The 17,592-nt window shown below is 39.1% G+C and overlaps 1 protein-coding gene across 3 annotated transcripts in view; it reads right to left on the bottom strand.

Annotated features, from left to right (window-relative positions):
* Positions 1-17,592, bottom strand: part of THBS4 (thrombospondin 4) — a 41,729-nt gene that overhangs the window by 12,670 nt on the left and 11,467 nt on the right. For all 3 annotated transcript variants that reach the window (XM_090130875.1, XM_031610164.2, XM_090130873.1), the window contains exons 3-10: positions 16,972-17,219; positions 15,876-15,981; positions 8,991-9,073; positions 8,507-8,558; positions 6,974-7,146; positions 3,935-4,072; positions 3,470-3,547; positions 624-776 (exon numbers count right to left, since the gene is read on the bottom strand). In XM_090130875.1, coding sequence (XP_089987001.1) covers positions 624-776; positions 3,470-3,547; positions 3,935-4,072; positions 6,974-7,146; positions 8,507-8,558; positions 8,991-9,073; positions 15,876-15,981; positions 16,972-17,219 — 1,031 coding nt within the window. The remainder of the gene's footprint in view (positions 1-623; positions 777-3,469; positions 3,548-3,934; positions 4,073-6,973; positions 7,147-8,506; positions 8,559-8,990; positions 9,074-15,875; positions 15,982-16,971; positions 17,220-17,592) is intronic.

The following is a 17,592-nucleotide window of genomic DNA, read 5'->3' as shown; positions in this document are numbered from 1 at the left end:
AGTGCCCAGCTGCTCCCAGGGAGGGAAAGCACAATGCAGTCTATACTGTGCATAGAATCTGTGATCTCATTTGGAAACCTACCATCTCTATCAGCAGACAAATACAAGCACTGTGGGTATGCTGACAGAAACCATAGTTTTGGTTATGCAGCCAAAAACCCCCTCACTCAGTAGAGCACCAAGAGAGGGAATTGCCCTTGTGATGCATTTTGTACAACAACACTAGTGAATCACAAAGAATCACAGAATTGCAGTCATTAGAAAGGATCTCTGGGGATCACCTACTCCAACCCCTCTGTGAAAGCACATTCCCAGCAGTAGGTTGCAGAGAGAGTCCTTTCTGAGGAGAATGCAGAAGGTCTATAAAAACCATTCCCAAAAAACTGTAATTACACAAATGTACGTAGCTCACAAAGCAAATATGGCACATGAGTATGGCTGCCTTATAGAAGTGATGCAGGAGGGAAAAAAAATTGCAAGATAGACCCAATTTGGTTATTTTCATAACTGGTCTGGGCCAGTGTGCTAGTTTGATTACTCAACTGTACTGATATAATGACCACAGAGACTTGCTTACTTTCAGCTGTTATTAATTGTACAAATGAATGAATTTATGAACTCACAATACATGTCACCTCTCCTCGCCTTTCCTCAATACACCGGGCATGGACACTGCATGGATTGAGGGCTCGACTTCTGCAGCTTCTCTCAGCCTGGCACCCCCTGATTTGGTCGCCTGTATATCCTGATTTGCACTGGCCACAGCGATAAGAGCCCTGTAAGAACAAAATGTTACTTGCAAGCCCTTTTTAACATACTTTTTAAAGCAAGTGTGTGAGCAAGACTCATGTCACACTGCTTACTCTGTGCAAATTCACTCACTAAGGCTTCTTGCACAGTGAACAGACTTTTCACACAGAAATCAGGTTTTTCTCCCACACTACAAACTCTAAAACAAGCTCAATTCACACCTGTCAAGACCAGTTTTTTTGTTTAGCCAAAGAAAAGTCCTGCAGCAACAACAGGCTCCACACAGTGCATTGTTTCAACCAGTATCACTATCAGCTAATTCCAAATGGTCAAAACTGTGTAAAATTCTAAGCACCTGCTGTTTATTCAGACTGGATGCTCTTATTTCAGTGTAAGACTGATCCAACTCTTATCTAAGCTGAACGGGGTACAATAATGACAGAAAGTCAAGAAGACTTATCTTGTATTTACTCCATTATTATTTTTTAATTTAGATGCTTTTAAGCCAATATGAGATAAATCATGTTCTTCGGAAAGGAATTCAGGAGTTGAAAACCTCATTCACACGGCAGTAAGAACATCCATGCAAGCTTTTTCAATGGTTTATTTAGAAGCATAAATACATTTTTACGAATTGTATTTGTACTACTATCTTAGGAAAAAAAAAAAAAAAAAAAAGAAGCCAGAGAATCTCACAAAGAGTCTCAGTTTGTGCTCACAGTAAAAGATATAAGCAGACAAATGCTGATGAGAAGAGGTTAACTTTAGGTATCTAACGTGGCTTTGTCTCTCATGTAAAAGTTTATTGAAATAGATATGTATTTCTTAAAGAGAACTTGGCAACACAATATAAGGAGGACAGGAAACTATTACAGACCATTCAAAGAAGGGCTAGAAAGACAGTGAAAAGCAAGTACGAGGAGAAGCTGAGGCCCCTGGGTGTGCTGAGCACAGAGCAGAGGAGCTGAGGGGAGGCCTGATGGCGGCTGCAGCTCCTGACAGGGAGCGGAGGGCAGCGCTGAGCTCTGCTCTGTGTGACAGCGACAGGGCCCGAGGGAACGGCATGGAGCTGTGCCAGGGGAGGGCAGCTGGGGGCTGGGGACAGGGGCTGCACCAGAGGGCGGTGGGCATGGAATGGGCTGCCCAGGGCAGTGCTGAGGCACCAGGCCACCAGAGTTCAAGAGCTTCTGAGCAATGCTCTCAGACTTAGAGTTTGGATTTTGGGCTGTGCTGTGTGGAGCCAGGAGTTTGACACAATCCATGTGTGTCCCTTCCAACTCGAGATATTTTTGATTCTGACAATAGTTACTTCTGTCAAAGAAAAGAAGTAGATGGATCTTCAACAAACTTAAGCCTTTGAAATTAAGGTGCTCCAGACAACTTAGCTCTTCCCACACAAAGTCTACTGCAATGTCCCAGTCCAGCATTACAGAGAGGAATTTACAACTCAACTGGGCAAATTTTGTCTTGTGTTCCTAAATTTGAACTCTGTGCCATCTGCATACTTTCAGTCTGAAACATATAGATGACTGATCTCTGACATGATCACATGATCACTGACTATGCAAATGGCAACACTTTTATAAAATGTAACAGTCTACATGTTTTCTAATTGACATCATGGTTTGGAATCTGCGAAATTTTCTCAGTATATTCTGTCTATATCAAGCCCTGGTATGCGTTAAACCGCCTTTAGGCAGTTAAACTGCCTTTAAGGCAGCTTTTCCAGACCAAATTCTTTTTAAAACAACACAGGAACAAAAATCCACATGTTGACACTTGACAGCTGGCGGGCCTCCTTTTGGCCTGTGCTAACCAAACCTGACAGCATCTAGAAGGTTAGTCATGCAGTACATGTTGTAACATGCAAGAGATGCAATCCAGACACCAAAACACCTATGCATAGAGACAAACTTACTGAGCAGAGTGCAGTCCCTATTTGCAAGGGAAACACACCACATGGAACACTGCTGGCAGCCTCAACAGTATTTGGTTGCAAAACAGACCCTGTTTTAACCTGCAGGTTTTTTTAAAACCCTCTCCTATTACGAACAAAGTCTGCTCTGTGCAGTCAGGTGTAGCAGGAAAAAAACAACTGACAGTAGCATAAGTGAAGTGAAAGGTCCAAATTGCTTTATAGCACTAAAACGTTTATACACAAAGTCTATTTGATCCTAACATATTTCAAACTCTTTTTACTTGTTGGATTTAATATCCAGCTGTATTAAATGTGCTTTATTAATTGCAGCTCTCCTTTTCTTCATGATTATATAGAGCAATACCTAATACCATATAAATATCCTTACGAAGTGGAGACTTCTTACATGAAAGCTTGTTGAGGAAAGTTTATTTGCAGCAATTCCTTACGGGAAAAGATGAGAGGAAGGAAAGATTAAGTTTTTGAAAGGAGGTTCCTTGCCACAACACACTCGTAAGTACACATAACTGGAGGATGTGGAAAGAAGAGTTATTACCAGTCCTCGTGGCAAGCAATACATATACAACTCAGGCAGACATACGAATGCCAAATCAAGTATTGATTATTTCATTTTTATTCACAAAAAGGGGCAGAGATTCTTTGGTTTAGATGCAGCCGACAAGCAGAATATATTATTCAGTTCTTCAGTGAGAACCACAAATCCAATTCTAGCCTCAAGGAATTTTAAAACAATCATTTTAAAAAAAAAAAAAAAAAGGTCAGAAATGAAAAATTGCTTACCAAAGTGTTTATACAATGAGAATTTGGAACACAGATTCCGTGCCCACCATTCTGACATTCATCAATATCTAAGCAGACCTAGCAATAAAGCAAAACAACGTAATAAAAAACAGGTCAGCTTGAGATCTAAGTCTGAAGAAAATCCACCAAAGTTTAAGTCTAGTGAAGTGCCACAGCCTCTTCTTGAAACCAATTCTAGAATGGCAAACATGTCCACTTCCTTAATTTTTAAACAAGTTTCCAAACACTTATAAATTCAGAAAAGATACTGTGAGATACAGAGAATTTGCACACTATTCCTAATTATTAAACTTTTAATACTCACCAAAGGTAGGAAAATACAATTTTAGATCTTCTAAGGCAACTATGGAATGACCAAAACATAAATAAAATACAATACTGATACACAATTAACATAAGCTATCATCACGCAGTGGAAGTTACTGTAAGAATACTGTCTTTCACCTGCTTGTTGTTCTTGGCATAGCTCAGTCCTACTCCTTGCAACGTTTGTCCTGTATATCCTGGGGGACAAGTCTCACAACGGAAACCTGGAGCTGTATTCACACAACGCACTCCAGGGAAGCAGGGGCTGTAATGACACTGGAAGGGAAAAAAAAAAAAATTAAAAAAAAATCAAATGAGCACTTGTTTGTACTTCAGTAATGTTCAGACTCTGACTGTGCACATAGACCTCTCAGTCAACCTGCCTAGGTAATGTTAAATGCAAATGTCTGAATGTTCTTCTATGTTCTGCTAAAAAGCTGACTTGCAGAGAAAAGTTTCAGGTATGTTTGACTCCAGCTTGTCTTCAGCTAACTCTGTAATTTAAATGACACAATCTTTCATTCTTTCATTTTCGCCAGTAGTTGATGCCCTGAGCTCTGATTCTCATCCTTCCTTTTGCTGGGCAAGTTAATCTTCTGTGGAGAGAGAATATCACTGGAGGGGCCCAGACACTATCAGGAAAGCAGCAAGGTTACAACCCACAAATGGTCTCTCAATTGTGTTTTGTACATACAGAAGCAGCCGTGGCATTTTCTTTTGTTTGGGCAAATCTCATAGTCAGAAGTAAACCGAATACAATGTATAAGCCAGATGAACAGGCCTGCGGCGGTGGCACCCACACATTTCTAGACCAGAAGCCAACGGGCAACCCTCAGCACTTCTCCCAAAATACCACACACTCACAGCACCAGCGTTAGACTAAAGACATTATTTAGTTCACTGCCTTGTGTGGTTTTACAGAATGATTTTAACTCCATTTCAGTGGCCTTGTGGGTGCCAGTTCAGGAACTATATCCCTGTACTGCTGCCTCTCAAGTATCAACAGTAGCCACTAAGTAGTGCCTGTGGAAGAACTGAGAACATTAATACGTCATCACACTGCTTATGGCTCAGAGACAATACATAAAAAACACACAGGATTTAAAAAAAATGTTTAAAAGAATGCGTCTTTCCTCCTTCCATAATTAACAATAACAACAAAAAAATTCTAAAATGAAGGCAGAACATGCCAGAGCACATTCACAAACAACAACAAACATGAAACTTGTGCAGTTAATGACTAGTAACTGAGCATACAATTCAATGGAACTGTGTCTGCAATTAGCATAGGAAATTATTTAATGTGGATTTTTTATTGTATCCAGGAGAGGGCACTCAAATTACATCATGAATAGAGCAGAGCTGCAGCTCAAATACAGCCTATGAAAGTAATGTCTTTAAGATGGTAAAAAAGGGAGCTTGTTGCAGATATTTTAACAGTCTTTGAAAGAATGACAGTAGCTCTTAAAGAAACCTAGAAACTTCCTCAATTCCATAGATTTCTTTAAAGCACCATTTTAAATGCCAATTTTTATGAAGTACAGAAATAGTTCACTCAGTAGAAAGCTATAATACTAGGAGAGATTCCTAGAGAACCTTAAAAATAAATTACTTCAGCCTCAGCCAACCCAGGAAAACAAGTAACATGACAAAGACCCTTTTATTAGGCAACATTATCATCTCTTTTCTCACTCTGCTTACCATAAGTGAAAATCCAGTTGCTACGGGAGCTATTTTCTGATGAACAAAATGCACCAAACAAGTTGTCATTTGAGTATGATATCATTTAGGTAAAATTCCTCACTATTTCTAGTAATCAGTTCTGTCATGCAGAGTGGTGGTACATCATGATTGCTCAGGGAAGCCTAATCACTGGGACATCACACACCAGTCTTGGCTTGTTTTCCCAACACTGCTATCATGGGTAGAATTGCTCCAAGATTGAAAACAGCAGAGAGGAGCTATGTGCATGTTTGGGTGCAGCTCAAGAAATTGACCCTTTCCATACCAACAGGCTCCATGTCACCTGGCCTAAGTATCTCACCATGGCTGCCTGGCATGGAATTCACATCACAGCTGTCTCCAGTTCACCTCTTGCATTCACATTTTAGAGCTTTACCTCTGTTTTTTTGCACCTTCTGCTGCAGCAAACACATGTGAGGCAAAATAAAGACACATTTACAACTCTAGAATCTGCCACACTCAACCCATTTTCTCTTCCCAGTGTTTTTCTCACAAAGATAAGTTGGGCACAAAGCAGCCTTTCTGCTGATGGTCTTCAGGAGAGAGTAAACCAAACAAGCAGTCAAAGGACATCTTCTTTTGGCCAGGAAAGTGAAAAAGGAGAATTGCTCTTGCTATCTGACATCATTAGGAAGTACACTGATAGCACTGTGATATTCACAGGCACAATTAATGACCTAGTTCTCTCAATTCCCTGGTTTAATACATCCAGGCATTTTTACAGAGGGAAAAAAATAAGAATAAAATCACTAAAGGGTAATGGCAAAAATCATCATACAGAAAAACCATGAAGCACATGAAGCTGTAGGTGTTTCAGTTGTTTGAATTAAGTAAGTTCTGAGTTAAGTGACACATTTTACTTAATAAAGGTTTTGTTTCATCATTTAAGATACTGTAAATCTATTACTTCAGTCCTCAATCCAAGCAAGTTCTGAATTGCCAGCATGTAGCACAAGAAAAAAAAAACAGCTTTCATCATAGCCATAAATAAAAAAAAAAAAAGAAGGAATAATTGGTTATTTGCTGCCATAGATCTTAAAGGTTAGGCTGAAAACACAGCTACAGTTAGGGATAAACAGAGGGCTTCAGTCTCCAAGGGCAGATCAGGATCATTACAGTTGGAAGATACAAAGCCCATGTCAACAGGAAGTGTTTCCGCTGCTCTGCACATGTAAGAATTTACAGAATCTTCTGTAGAATAGATTTAACTCCTTTAACTTCCCATCCCAACAGGGTATTTCAAGCTCTCACACATTTATCTCCATACAGTTGCAGCAACAGCAAAACAGGGAGGTAGAATCAAATCAGAATGAATTAATATGCACTATGCAAACAGTCAGCAAATGCTATGAACAGCAAGCATCAGCAATCCACTGCTGTACATGAAACAGGTGTTTTTCTTTTTTTTTAATTCAGTGAAAATTACTATTTTACCTCATCAATATCAGAGCATGTCACTCCATTCCCTGTGAATCCGTCAGGGCACGGGCCGCACTGAATTCCTTCAGCTGTCTCCATGCACCTGACTCCCCTGAAGCAGGAACTTGTTTCACACTTGGGTTTGCTATGCCTAGGAAGCGGAGTTGGAAAATTCACCATTCCCAAACCTTCAATGCAGAAAGAAGAGCAGTTTTAGCAATTGAGAGAAACATCAATCATGGCTTTCGGCTGGCAAATGTTCTGAAAAGATCCCCAGGATGCTGCTCAGCTGGGACTTCGCGTTTCTACACACTGCTACCAGCTGTGCTATGGTTGAAGAGATTTTATGCTGGCAACGGCCCAGCAGGGTGTTTCATCCCTAGACGCGGGAAATTAAGGCTGCTTTGTTAGGTTCCCATGCTGCTCCTGGCTACATGTGGGTACCCTCCTGCTAGGTCAGTCCCAGTACAGATTCTGCTGCTGGCCAGGGTAGAAAATGGTGAAAGCCAGTATCCTCAGATGACCAAAAAATGCCCAAGAGACTAAAGTTTGAAGGTATGAGGTACTCTTCTGGGCACTTAGCAGCATCACTACTTTGTAAAAAAAACAATGCCTTGATTTTATAAAAACATATCTGACAAGTACAGGGAATAAAGCAATAGCTGGCAGCCCATGAATGCACACCTGGACATGTAAGCACACTGGGTCAGACACAGAGACCAGCACTGTGCAAAAGTAAGATTTTCCAAGGCTCTGGCTGGTGTTGACACCTGGTACCAATGCGTGGACTACATCTTTGCATCTGTGCAAGATTAAAGACTTTTTCTTCAGCACTAGCATAGTTTAAACTTGGTTGGAGCTCAACTCAATCTTGTTAAGGTGGATAGTTCAGAAGAAACAATCAAAAAGACTTGGTACCCATAAGGCCTTTTACTTCACTCACTGAGGGACTATTTTCTGTTTCTATATTGAGAGCATATGAGTCTTGCGCTTGTGTAAAAGGGCCATGCTGTAGCATTCAGGAATATATCTCTTTCATTTAGTGAAAAGATGGACACTCTCTTTTGGATCTTACTGCTGTTAACCAGTGACAACCTGCAGAGAACCAGACTACTTCCAGACAGACTATCTGGGATTTTCCTCAGACTGACATTCAACAGCTAGTGCAGAATGTGGCTCCTCAGTTGTCTTCCCACTAAGACTGATGATGAGGCATTTGACAGCGTCTCCTTCCCCTGGAATATGTGGTACATCATCATGGCAAAGCAAGAACTGACAGCACTGTTACTAACAAGCAGTACGGCTTGTTTACAGGGTTTTTATAACCCTATTGAGGTATAAAAACTTTTTTTTCATCTGATAATCGATTATTAGATAAAACTTTTTTTCTAATGAAAATCTATTTTAAATTTGTGATCAACATATCTAAAAACTTTGGATACAGGATTTTCTGAATGTACTTAAGACGCCAAGTAAAATTGATGTTAGTTTCTAAATGAATGTACATCTCATATAGTTTTCTTTTACAAGCAGTGCAGGAATACTCACCACATGCTTGGCACTCAGCTATGGTATTTCTCAAAAAAGTTGTTTCCTTGACCTTAAGAATACAGAAAATAAACACTGTTTAGATACAGGTAGTTTGTATCTGGCTGCCAGTAGAACCGTTACAATTTTTCCCAATATGCCACTCAGACAACTCAAAACATATACATCATCTTGAAATCAGTTGCTCTTTGTTCTCTGTAAAGTTAAGAACAGTGGTAATGGTAATACTTCAGTTCAGTAGGTTTAACTTAACAACAGCTACGCACTTCTAAATCCAGTACTGAGAGCAAGCAGCAACTGGAACAAATTTACGTTCAATTCAGATATACCTGTACCAGGATCCATCAGGTTGCTTCTTCTCACTGTGTCATGCATCAGAGGCAATGAGCTCAGTGCAGAAGCTCACTGCTTGCACAAATTCTCCACTGACCCCACTGAAGTCACAAAGCTTGGGATATTCCTTAATGAGGTCCTCATACAGTACCTGTTGTTTGAGAAGGTCTTTCACCTCTCCCAGTATCTGGTTCATTTGCACCATCTGATTCATCAGCTGCCTATTAAAATCACCTGTAGAGAAACAGCAACAGAAGAGTACACAATGCATAACACTTTATCATTTTTCACTTTTTCATTATTGTTTCTGAAATGCAAGATGGAAATATCTTGAAAGCCAAGAAGGCCACACACTGCTGTTGCTTAAGTCCTGTAGCTATGCTTAGAGCAAACACAGTATCTAATTCTAATTGTTACAGAGGGATTTGCATGAACAAGATTCTACTGGACCAAACTGAACAGTAAGCCACAGAAACAACTAGAGAAAGCACAAACTTCCCTCTCACACAAAGAGACAATCAGTCTGATTTTTCTACCCTTCTATCAGCATCAAAACTCTCTGCTAAAAAATAACAATAATGGCAGTTAATGCCACCAGCCTGAGACCAGTAACCCTAAATGAAACCATGCAGTCACTCTGACCAAAACAGCCTTTTCAGTACCTGTGCAGTCACTTGGCTTTTCTTCCAAAAGACTACTCAATGCTCTGTGCACTAGTTCCACAGTCACTTTTTCTTCTAGAGGGGTGCAGAAAATAGCTACTCAACAGGCCACAAGTTCTCAGACAGTTCTCAATACCAAAAAATAATTTAAAAAATCTGAGATTTTTTAATATCTGTATATTATTTTTATAATATTTTTTTAATATCTAGATAAAAAAAAGTTGCATCTGTAATGAACTATAGGAAAGGAACAGAATTGACCTATAATTTTTACACAAGATTCACATTTGTTAAACAAAACATCAGTTTTGATCCAATGCCAGGAAAAAACAAAAAGTATGTTTAGGACACTAGTTTGAGTCTGTAGCTCACTTAGAAGTTTGCAGCTTTCTCAAGCAGCTATTTGTTTACTCCTCTTATTTGCTTCTCAAAGTCTATGTGCCAAAACAGATGCAACAAATAACTGCTGATTCGCATTCCAAGCAGGCTGGTTATTTTGATATTATATCCAATGGCTTCAGGGAAGTTGATTCATGTGTTTCTTTAAGAGTATTGTAAGCTTGCATGAAAAATACTTTTCTTAATGTTTATCTCACTGTTTGGTACTTCAGAGCATTTCTCAGTGTTTCCAAACATTCTAGTGCAAATTGTACAATTACACATATGCTACTTTTTCTTTATTTCAGATTTTCTCACCAAGTGTAAAGACTCAGAAACAGTCTATTCAAGATCCTGCCCCTCTGAAAGTCCCATTCTTTTCTTATTTTTATCTAGGGAAGAAGGTGGTAAAAGTTGATATTATGAGTATTTCAGAATCCCATAACAGAACTTTGCATGCAGGCTGTCAGACCAGATATTGGAGTTTGTTCTTGTTTTGTTTGTATTGTTTTTAAGCATAAAATATTCTTGGCGTTACTGACTGAAATCAGCAAAAAATCAAGATTTCAGATGTTTCTTTGTTGGTTAGCATTTGAATGAAAAAGCACATCTATTTTTCACACTTAAATTTTGTGGACTGTCCACTATTAAGGTAGACTAAACGTGTTATACTCTATGAATTGTGTGTCCCATTGGCAAATATAGATAGCAAAGCATAAACAAGTGACCAACAGTAGTATTTTTTTCCTCCTACATATAAAGCTAAGTCCTACAGTAAAAGCCTTACTAGTAGCAGAATAGCTGATGATTCATGGTAAAAACCTGGAGAGGTCCTTTAGGGTGCTGCTGGGACACAGCATGTTGTGAAACCTACTGGGGAGTGGCATTTTTCCTGGGAGCAAGCAGGGTAAGCCACAAATACACACTCAAGGTAAATGGTTATCCAGTCCTACTACACGGTCTCTCCCATAACTGGCCAACTTAGGTACTAGTGCTGGACAGCTAGTGTCTACATCTGTATTTTGAGTCAGTAACAATCTACCAGAATATCTTTCACAATAGCAGAATCATAAAATCACAGTGTTGGAGAAGACCTCCAAGATCTAGTCCAACCATTCACCTATCACCATTTCCCCACTAAACCATGTATGTCTCTTACAACATCTAAAACACGGTTGTTCAACCTTTTGGCTTGCTTGGGTCAGACAGAGCAAACAGGAATTGCCTTGGGCCGCATATAAAATATGTAACAATTTTAATACATATAAGTAACATTTTAAAAAATGAATTTCTTATTAAAATATAAAAAATAGGGAGCAACAAAGACATAAAACTAGTTTGATGACCTTGTTTTTTGTGAAACTGACAGTGCATCAGGCCAGTTCAAAGGCAGTGGCTGCCCCTCCTACTGAGTTCTCAATGTGCCCAGAGATTTTTGATGAAATACTACCCTTCCTGTGCTTCTTTCTTGACAGCAGTTGTTCACAAATGTGCGTACTGCCAAAAAGCTATGACATGAATCAGGCGTGACTGTGAAGCGAGAGATATTCTCCTCTGCTAGGAGAGATCTTATTAAAGCCTGGTAAGTAGACATGTTCAAATTTTTCTTTGAGTTGAATGTGTCATTGCAACTCTGTACATTCCATGTGAAAATCTGCAAGTAATGCATTTAAGTCAAATGAAAATAGAATTGCAAATACACAAAAAAAAACGATGACTTTTTTTGAAATCTTGAAACCTATTCTCAAACTCCTGCATCAAAATGTAAAACATATTTTTCATTGTTCACTAACTGACAGTCACAGAACTGTGTTCAGTCAATGTATGAAAATGTATGAAATTTTTGCCATAATTTCAGCACGCCGTAATTTAAGTTTCATTTAAAATGCTGTTGTTTCTGAAACATAGCACAGTCAAGGCGATTTTCACCTTGAAGACATGTGTTTAACTCAACTAAGTGAGCGGTCAAGTCCATCAAAAATGCTATATCTATGAGCCACTTTTAATCTTCATGTTCTGGCACACATCTTCCTTTTGATTCCATAAAAGGACTTGATTTCCCTTTGCAAATCATGAAGTCTACATTTTTAGCATTTTACCCCTACCTACCCACCTTCCTTCAGATAAGTAAATGATAACCCCATAATCAGCAGCCATACTTCTAAGGAACTTCTAGAACTGGACTTTATGAAATTCAGAGTTTGATGACTACTTGCATGACATTAACTAAAGTTTTTGCACGTAGATTTTTTTGATGCCTTGTGCAGTGATATTTCATGAAATGTGAGTTACTGGTGTTAACTGCATCATCTTCTATTTTTTCTTTTTTTTTTTTTTAAGTCCCTCCTTTTTACCAATCATCACCAGGGCACCACCTGTAGCTATACCAGATAGATTGACAAAGGTTAGAGAAAAGTTTCATAATTTAATGTGTTTTTTTTTTTTAACCGTTTCATACAAATCAACAGATGTAGTTGTGTCTTTCCATCTCATGCATTTCTTCAGTGACATTATATTTGTTATCAACACCTGTAATGAAATGGCAGGTTGAGCTGTATCTGCACCATCAGTACTTCCATTTATCACCAAGTGTAAAACTTGAAATTAGCAGTTTTACTCTCTAAACTTTTTTCGATCATTGTTCCTATTTCTTCAGTCTACCTGGCTATAGACTGGTGAGACAAACAATATTCTAGAAACATCCATTTTTCTTTTCTTTTTTAATCAGGACATTATATCCATCATGCTTTCCATATGTTTGCTAACAAACTCACCATCAGGAAATGGTTTTGGTTTTTTTGCAATCAGATCTGGTTTCACTTAACTAGTTTTTATAATAGAGTCCATTTAACTTTTTTTTTTGAAAAAGTATTTTGTTGAGCCAACATAATTTTTTTTTAGTTCCTCTATTTCATCCTTATGAAAAACTCCTTGATACGCATCAAATTTCGCAGCATGTTCCTGCATATAATGTCTTCCAAAATGTAATATTTGAAAACTGACAGTTTTCCTTGCAAATTAAGCATAATGTCATATTATGTCAGCACTGCACTCTCCCCAGGCCCCACGACAGAGCTGCCATCATGATGATGTGGCAGCAGGTGGCACAGGCTGCAATGCAAGCTGTGCTGGGCCACATGTGGCCTGTAGGTTGGACACACTGGATCTAATAATTTCTTGAACACCTCCATGTATGGTGATTCAACTACCTCCCTGAGCAGTCTGTTCCAGCACCTGAGCACTCTTTTGGAGGAGATATTTTTCTTAATATCCAACCTGAACCTCTCTGGTGCAACTTGAGGCCGTTCCCTCTCATTCTATCACTGTTACGTGGGAGAAGAGGCCAACTCCCACCTCACCACAATCTCCATTCAGGTCATTGTAGACAGCAATGTTCCCCCTGAGCCTGCTCCTCTCCAGAAGAAACAATCCCTGTTCCTTCAGCCACTCCACATAGTGCTTGTGCTCCAGATCCCTCATCAACACTTGAATTCAGAGAAGGATTTGAAGAACTGTCCACAAGCAACCAAAGGCCCTTCTCCATAAGCCTGAGGTTATGACTGGAATATATTTGCCCATATTTTCTTTGGATCTTGTATAGGTCCTTGGATTTGGAGCAGTTGGCCAGCTTCATTGCTCAGCTAATCAGACCAGGCAGACTGACACAAACACTAGGTTGTATGACTTCAGACCATTGAAATGCCTCATACATATCGTGCCTTCTTCTAGCTCTCTAGGGAGCTGATACTGGCTTAAGCACCTCACTACAGACCAATCCAGCAAAATTAGTCCTGAAGCATTGTTCAGAGAGTTTCTGGTTACTAGGCCAAAATTAGAAACCAGCCATGACTGAGGGATGTTCAGTAGTTGATTTCTTGTCAGTCTGCTACACGGAGAAGATACATACAGAAATCACACACATAACTACAGAGATGCAGGTTTAAAATAAACAGAAGGAAATATCTCCTAACACAGGTTATAAACTTCTTGCCAGAAGACAGTATCTTCAAAATCTGACCAATCCATGGAAGAAAACCTCTATCAAGTACAAAGCCTCCAAAGCTCTCTTTACTACTGCTAGACAATTTGTGGAAAACTATACTTCTCTCACTCATATGCTTCTCTGTGTGTTGCCACACTGTCTTTAACCATAGTTAGGTTTAAAAAAAAACTCTTGAATTTGGTGCCTTTGTCCAACCATCACATTGTAAGCTCTTAGCTATACTGCCTAATTGTTTCAGTCTCCCATGCTGAGCACTAAGGAATGCTACTGCTACAGTAGTGAACAATGACCAAACTGTCAAAATCATGCACAGTTTTTCAAGTCAAAAGCTCTCCTCCAATGATTTTGATTAATATGAAAACATGTTTTTACCAAAACATATAGGTATTATACATCCATGGAGGAAGTATTTACATTTCTGTTTTTTCTGGCTGAAGGTAAAATTGCAGTTATATGATATATCGCTCCTGTAGAAGGGACAAAGGGTAAGGCAGCTGAGTTAATATTGCTGTTGGAATGTTTGCATCTATTCCTTCACTAGATTTGACTATAGAGACTTTGAATAAATTTGTGAGGGATTTTTTTTTTCTTTAATATTAGGTTTAATATGGTACTAATTACACTCAAAAGTTATAAACAACAGAATCGGAGTGCTAGTCCAAATAGCTCAGCCATATTGAATGCAGACAGGGAGAAACAATATTTCTCTGTACTACTACAGTTCATATTATTTATAATGAGAAAAAAAGAGACAACTGAGAAAGCTTCAAATCTGCAATCTGATAATGTTGCTCAGAACGCAGAGAATTTTTCCAGAATACATCACTGAATTACCCTTCCTATGTATTTGTAAATCCCTGTTGATTTGCAGGAAAGCAAAAAAAGACCTTTGAAAATAAAGCTGTGGGTTTTTTTGTTTTTTTTTTTGTTTAGACACATGTGTTGAAGAGCAAGAAAACAAAAGTGTGCTCAACAGAGAATTTATTTAGCTACAAGCCAAAAAAGATTTCATTCTAACCAATTCCTCCATGCACATAAGATAGGCAAGATGCTCTCACACAAATTGCGCATCTTGTCTCCCAGTGACATCAAATCTATTCTAAAGTAGCAATGCCACAGGGTTAGGGCAGAGAACAGGAAAGGATGAGAAAATGAGTTTTTCCTGAATCCTATTTCAAGCCTCAAACTCACTTTCACTCCCCCTGTCTTCCTCCTTCCCCCATAGTCACATATGTAAATATTATAAATACAGTGTGAAGTCCTTCAGTTACCTTTCAGTGAGAAAGTAGACTAACAGGGACTAGAAAGTTCAGATATGCCAGTCCAGCCCAGGTTTGCTGTGTTGAGAGATCAGAAAGCACACTTGCCTGTCACACGGGACTGCATCCTGCCAAAGTGCATCCTTGCAGGAATTCCAACAGCCCCTGCCCCCTTTCTTTTCTCCCCACTCCCAGCTCAGGCTTCACAATACATAGCACAGGAAGACAAGGAATTGGTCCTGCATCCAATTTCTAGCCCAGCAGATGAACAGAAGTGCCAGATAACTTGTGGCAGAACTATAATGTCTGACTTTCATTGTTTCTTCCCAAACTGATGCACAGGCACTATAACTGCTGCAACCAGCATCTCCTGAAGCCTCCTGTGCTCCTCCTCATCTCTCATCCTTACCATGTCCAGGACATTCAGATGGCCAACAAAACCTGACACAAACAGACCACAGTAACAGAAGTATGATCTTATGAAGTTATGCTGAAAAGCCACTTAATCAGACAGCCTCCTCTCATAAATTAACAGCACTTTGCATTATCACTGGTAATTGTGTTTGTTTTTTCTCCAAACTGAGCTATTTATAGAATATTCACAGGATATTATCGTGGATGCAACTGAGTAAAATAATCATCATTACTTGTCTGTAGAGCTTATTCACATTTTTACTATTCACCACCACAGCTTTTCTGCACTGGTAAGTGAATGAACAGGTTGCTGGCCTTACCAGTGTACTGAGGAGCAGATTCAACCTGTTGAAGAAAACAGTCTTGCAGGTTTCTTGCCTGGGCAAGTGTTCCTCCAGTTACCAGCTTCAGCTCATCCAGTGTATCCTGAAGTGAGAAGAAAAACTGAGAGCTCATGATTTGACTACAATAGTGGGAGTAACATGAAATATCAGAGAAAGATTAATTTTTCATAGAGATCTCCATTTCCTTAGCATGCAGGGCTCCTATGCTGTCGCTTTGGGACCACCCATCACCATCTGAACTGTAATGAAATCTCAAACTTCTGCCTCACAGATTTTCATATAGTTGTGATTTTATTTATTTTTTCTCCCTACTATTCCAATTCATGTGATCTAACATACCAGGAGGTTCAGATTTTTTAGTTTATTTTTACATTTGCAGTATACAAAAGTCAAATAAATCTTTCCTGTCTCAAACAGATTTACATTCAAATCAGGAAGTGGACACCTTATTGATTCCCCATGTTCAACTCTGCAATGAAACAAAGCAAAGGTGTAGCCTAGGGGCAGAATGCATTTTCACCTTCTAATGCACATTTCACGTTAAGGACAATGGAAGATGGTTGTGGAAGATACTGTTTAGCTTGGACTACTGATACGGAAATGATAGAAGGCCATGACAATCCCTGGTTGGGAGAGAGAGGCAGAAAAGCTCTAATTGTAGTCAAACAGATGATATTTTGACATATCTACTACCACTTGAGTTGCCTCTTCTTTTGTCTTAGTCCATGTGGATCACCATTAAAAGAAAAAATATATGCATAAGCCAAGAGCTCTTTTAAAATGGTCACAAAGGGCTGCATCTGTTGTACTGCCCAAGAACTTATAAAAAGTTCAGTCCCCAAGAACTACTTCACATCAAAAGTGACAAACTGCAATTTTATTTTATTTTTTCAATAAGCTAAAAACTACATTTAAAATGAATAGTAGATTACTCAGTTCAGTGAAGCTGAGATTTCAGCTGTTCTCTAAGAAACTTGTACTTAAATTTATTTCAAGAGTCTGGATTCAGTAATCCAGAGGATCTCTGCTGGTCCTTTTAAGTGCTCAGCCTGCTCCCAGCATTCCTGCTCACCTCTGGTTTCTTCAGGAAGGTGCGTAACTCTACTGCTGCTGATCTCTCCAATAGAGATGAAAATGGTTTTGGCAGGTCCTGAATGACACCTACTTGCAGACAGTCCAGATACAACTCTATTGTACAGAATTCCTTCTGCAGGCCACTCAGCCATAAGATGACAGCATGGGGTTTCCCATCAGCCAGGTGTACGTTGCTAAAAATCACTGAGTTCAACCTCCCATCATTCTTCAGATAGCGAAGCACCACTGGAACAAAATACAGAGAATGACTATCAGAGGGTGACAGATAATCTATGTCTGACCAAACAAAATTCTGTGGAAATCTGTACTGGCTCTGGTATTTTTCTTCCATACCAGCTTTGATAAATGCAGAAATAAATGCTAAGAATAAATGGAACACTGACTTTTAGAACAGAAGCATCAGAACTCCTGTGCAGCTCCTGGTTTGTATGGTAATGCAGAATGTTTTCCACTGCTTTCTCTAGGCTTTTTTTAATAGGCTAAAACAATAAGACACATCACCTTAAACTACATAACATTCTAAAAAAATGGTGATAAGGGTAACAAGTGTAGCTGACAGCCTGCTATCAGTGTTGTTGCATGTATGTTTCCAATAGCC

Source organism: Phasianus colchicus, chromosome Z (assembly GCF_987193195.1).
Source record: "Phasianus colchicus chromosome Z, bPhaCol1.hap1.1, whole genome shotgun sequence".
Taxonomy (NCBI): Eukaryota; Metazoa; Chordata; class Aves; order Galliformes; family Phasianidae; genus Phasianus; species Phasianus colchicus.
The sequence above is the reverse complement of the archived record's forward strand: the minus strand, read 5'-3'. Positions and strand labels throughout refer to the sequence as shown.